The sequence below is a fragment of the Nicotiana tabacum genome, chromosome 14, assembly GCF_000715075.1.
Source record: "Nicotiana tabacum cultivar K326 chromosome 14, ASM71507v2, whole genome shotgun sequence".
Lineage (NCBI taxonomy): Eukaryota > Viridiplantae > Streptophyta > Magnoliopsida > Solanales > Solanaceae > Nicotiana > Nicotiana tabacum.
In genome coordinates, this window is record NC_134093.1 from 39,451,939 (window position 1) to 39,456,242 (window position 4,304).

The window sequence follows — 4,304 nt, forward strand, 5'->3', positions numbered from 1 at the left end:
GGCCTAGGGCGGTTATGCACCTTAAATCTTTGTACGGCCTTAACATTGTCCACGACTATGATGTCTTCGATTGCCTTGATCTTATAGAGGTTGATTTCAGTCCCCCGATTTGATACCATAAAGCCGAGGAACTTGCCCGAGCCGACCCCAAATGCACATTTCTCCGGGTTGGGTTTCACGTAGTATTTCCTTAGTATATCGAAGGTCTCCTGCAAATGTGTCAAATGGTCCGCTGCTCGCAGGGACTTAACTAGAATATCATCAATATAAACCTCCATTGATTTACCTATTTGTTCTTTGAACATTCGATTTACTAAGCATTAATAAGTGGCACCAACATTGTTTGTCCAAACGACATTACATTATAACAATAGGTGTCGTACTTAGTGATGAACAAAGTCTTTTCCTGATCCTCCGAGTTCATTTGTATTTGAACGGTTCGTCATTATTTCTACCAGGGACATCATCTCGACCACAACTCTAGCTTTTCCCGATTTGTGGAACTTTTTCTGTAAGTCTTTAGTTATTTGCTTCCTTTCTTCGTGAAAAGTTAATTTCCTATTTTGCTAATTTTCCGTTTCCTTCATTTTAGCTGCCTGCTAGGAACCACCATGGGTTCACAGTCTGGACCAATGACTTCAAAATATTTTGGACATTACAACTCCGGAATCCCGACGGTGGAAGGAAATGACTCCCAAATATGGGTGGAAGGCCAAGAATCATGGTAAACTAAAGTCATTCTTTCTTTTATCCTTGTTAAAACACAAGAAATCTCATGAATAAATTGCTAAATCCACTTTTGCCTTATACAGGTCTTCCGAGGGGTTCCGTCACCTTCCCTATAGTCGACCCCCTAGATGACCTCGAGGAGGCTAGGAGGGTATTGCAAAATGCTCTTGACCGAAGCAGAGCTCGTGGATCTGCCCGAGCCTCCGGTGAAGGTGCTTCCTCTCGGAGTCCCCAGCCAAAGGACAAGAAACCAAAGAGAAGACGTTCCTCCTCGGCTGGGACTGAGGAGAGGAAAATAAATAAAACACCAACCGAACCGGTCATAGTTACAGTGTTCCTCGATGATGGAAGAGAAGCCAGTAATAAAGAGGCTTCTCTTCAAAGAAGAAAATTTTCATCAGCTTAACGGGATGCTCAGCCGGGAGAGCTCCAAAATCCTTTGACAGAGGAGGTTCAAGCACTTTGGGGGGAGATGGGTTTAGTTAAAAATGATAATTCCCGTTTTCTGATCCCTGCTGATGCTCCCGATTTAAGGAGTTCGGCCCCTGACCTTTCTTTGTCACCGACTACTGAGTTGGTCTCAACTGTTGCCCCTTACGTGCCGGCTGCCTCTTTTCCATCTACAACAACAACTTCCTACCTATTAATACCCACTGCTCTTTCGCCACCAGCACCAACTGCATCTCTCCACTGGTACCAACCGCTCAAGAAAGGAATAATTCTTCCTCTTGATCTCCTAACCACATGAACTTTAGGAATAATTACTCAACCCCTTCCCAAGATCCTCGAGGGACGCGAAGTGCCACTCTTTCGATTTCAAAATAGTGTCATATTTTATCCAAGTTGGTGGAGCTTGCTAATTATCTGAATCCGCTGGCTTCGGACAAGGATTGAAAAAAGATGGGCTCCCTTTATGGGGAGTGCTTGATAAACAATAGCATGCACAATGTGGTGCAAGTATCATCCTAATTCCCTTCTATCTTCTTTATCGTTTACATGCTCTCTTCCGAGGGCCGAAAAATGTTGATCCTGGATAAACAAGGACTTGTTTCCGAGCGGGATCAACTTTTGGCTGAGAGGAACCAGTTTGCCACGCGCCTCCCGGTGCTGGAGGAAAACGTTGATTAAATGGATGAGCTTGAGGCTCGGTTATAGCAAACTGAGCAAGATAAGAAGGCCCATATACAAGAAGCTACTCAACTGCACAAAGACCTTAGAGAGGCCAAGGCTAAGTGGGTCGAACTTCAGGATGCTATAATCACTGGTGCCGAGCGCGAGTCTGCTTTCGAGGAGAAAATTAATAATTTGGAGGCCAACTTACGTTCCAAAACTGAGGAGGCCAATGTTGCCGAGGAGAAGAGGGCAAAAATGAAGGAGAGGATTAAGAGGGCCATGGAGCGAGACTGGCTTCACTCAATTACCAATGTTGAGCTTGATTCCCGCCTCAGTGCCACGAAGGCTAAAAGAGAGGAGCTCTAGGTAAAAATTGATAAAATCCGAGCAAAACTCCAAGATCAGGAAGATTCCCTCGTCTTCGAGAAGACCTATGCTATATATCATATGAAGAGCAAGACCTTGGAGGAGGCCAAAATGGGCATTGCCGATATTGATGATTTCATTACCAGGGCCCGAGAATTGGAGTTAACTTCTCGTAAAAATCTTCCTCCTCAGCCTGCTGCAACTGACTCCTTGAATACTAGTTCTGAGTATTCGGGAACCGAAGGGGAGACTAAAGAAGATGAAGGCCCCGAACCGGTAGTGGATCCGCCTTCTTCTACTAGGGAAACATAGACCTTTCTCACCCTTCAGGTTCTGGCGGTAATGAATAATGTATAATTTTTGTTTTTTAAATCTTTTATAATTATGACAAAACTTTTATTGAGTTTGACACTTTAATAAAAGAATTTTTTGGTTAAGTGTTGTGCAAAAATATCCTTTTTTGTTTAGTTGATAAAGCTTCGTATGTATTTCTTCATCCGATAACTTTTGATTCTAGACATAACCACTTTTGGAATCTACCCTTTACTGTGAGGGTATTATAAGAAAAGGCCCTTATGTTTATGGTTCTCTTGAAGAGAACGTCTCTTGTTCATTCTGGCACAAGCATTTGAAGTTTTTGTTAACTTTCAAATGATAAAATCAACTCATCATTTGGATAAGAAATAAGATAAAAATAAAAGGACTTTGTTTTATTCCCTCTATATTTAAAAGTACATAGGCATTCAATTGCTTAAGTAAATAAATTTGCCAATACATGTGGCTAACTTGTACAACTTATTTCTACTGGGCTGATCATGCAGTCCCCAGTCTTGATAAGACAATGATCTCGGTCCCTACATTCTCAAATATTTGTGGCACTCTTGGTGCCGTATCATGTACCCCCCCCCGTGCTCGAATGCAAAGTATGCGAATTTGAACACTGGAAGTCTTGCATCCACATTGTTGCTTCATCGGTGGAGACAACTTGTGAATTGTTAAAATAATCCTTTTTAAAAATGGAAGGCGAGGCTTGACATCAAGCCAAAGATTATTTAACCATCCACATAGTGTTTTACCATCGATGTGAGAATTTTAGTACCTTGATATTTAAAGGTCTTGCCTTTGCTGATGATGCATCCTTTGTAGTATGCTTTTTGTTCCTACCTCGTTAAAAACCTTGCCGGAAAAATCTAACTGGGACAAAAACTAGTTGAGGGGAAAAAGTGTGTTGCACATACTTTCAGTATTGGCAAGAATCATCATTAATAATACATTTTGAGGTGAGCCACATTCCAATTGCTGGGTAGCTTGACTCCATCTTGATTTTCTAATTCATATGATCCTTTACTGGTGATAGCTGAAACTCGATAAAGACCTTCCCATGTTGGTCCCAGCTTCCCGGCGCTGACTTCCCGAGTGCTCTGAGTAACATTTCTCAAAACCAAATCTCCCACTTTGTAATAACGGAGATTCGCCCTGCGATTATAATACCTTTCCATCCTTTGCTTTTGAGCCACCATCGTCACGTATGCTAGGTCTCGGTGTTCTTCAAGGAAGTCCAGCTTCAAGAGCAATGCTTCATTGTTTGCCTCTTTGTTTGCTCGGGAAAACCTTAAAGTTGCTTCCCCCACTTCCACCGGTATTAGAGCCTTTGAGTCGTATACAAAAGAAAATGGAGTTTCTTCCATGCTCGATTTTGTCGTGGCCCGATATGCCCACAACACCCCTGGTAGCTCATCTAGCCACTTTCCCTTAGCATCTTCTAACTTCTTCTTAAGATTTTTAATGATTATCTTATTAGTTGACTTCGCCTACCCGTTAGCACTCGGGTTGTATGATGAAGAAGTAATTGTTTTGATCTTTAATCCTTCCAAGAATTTGGTGACCTTTAAACATCTATGACTATGGCCCGTTGTCACAGTCAATCTCCTTTGGTACTCCAAATCAGAAGATTATGTGGTCCCATATGAAGTCAACTACTTTGTGTTCCCCGATCTTTTGGTAAGGACCTGCCTCAACCCACATAGTGAAATAATTGGTAAACTAAGAGAAATCTTACCTTTCCGATGCCCTGTGATAAAGGTCCAACTATGTCT

At 42.1% G+C, this 4,304-nt stretch overlaps 1 protein-coding gene across 1 annotated transcript; it reads right to left on the bottom strand.

Annotated features, from left to right (window-relative positions):
• Window positions 1–3,470: 3,470 nt before the first annotated feature.
• Window positions 3,471–3,896, bottom strand: LOC142168903 (uncharacterized). Its single transcript, XM_075230077.1, has one exon. The coding sequence runs from the start codon at window positions 3,894–3,896 to the stop codon at window positions 3,471–3,473; it is 426 nt and encodes a 141-aa protein (XP_075086178.1).
• Window positions 3,897–4,304: the final 408 nt, after the last annotated feature.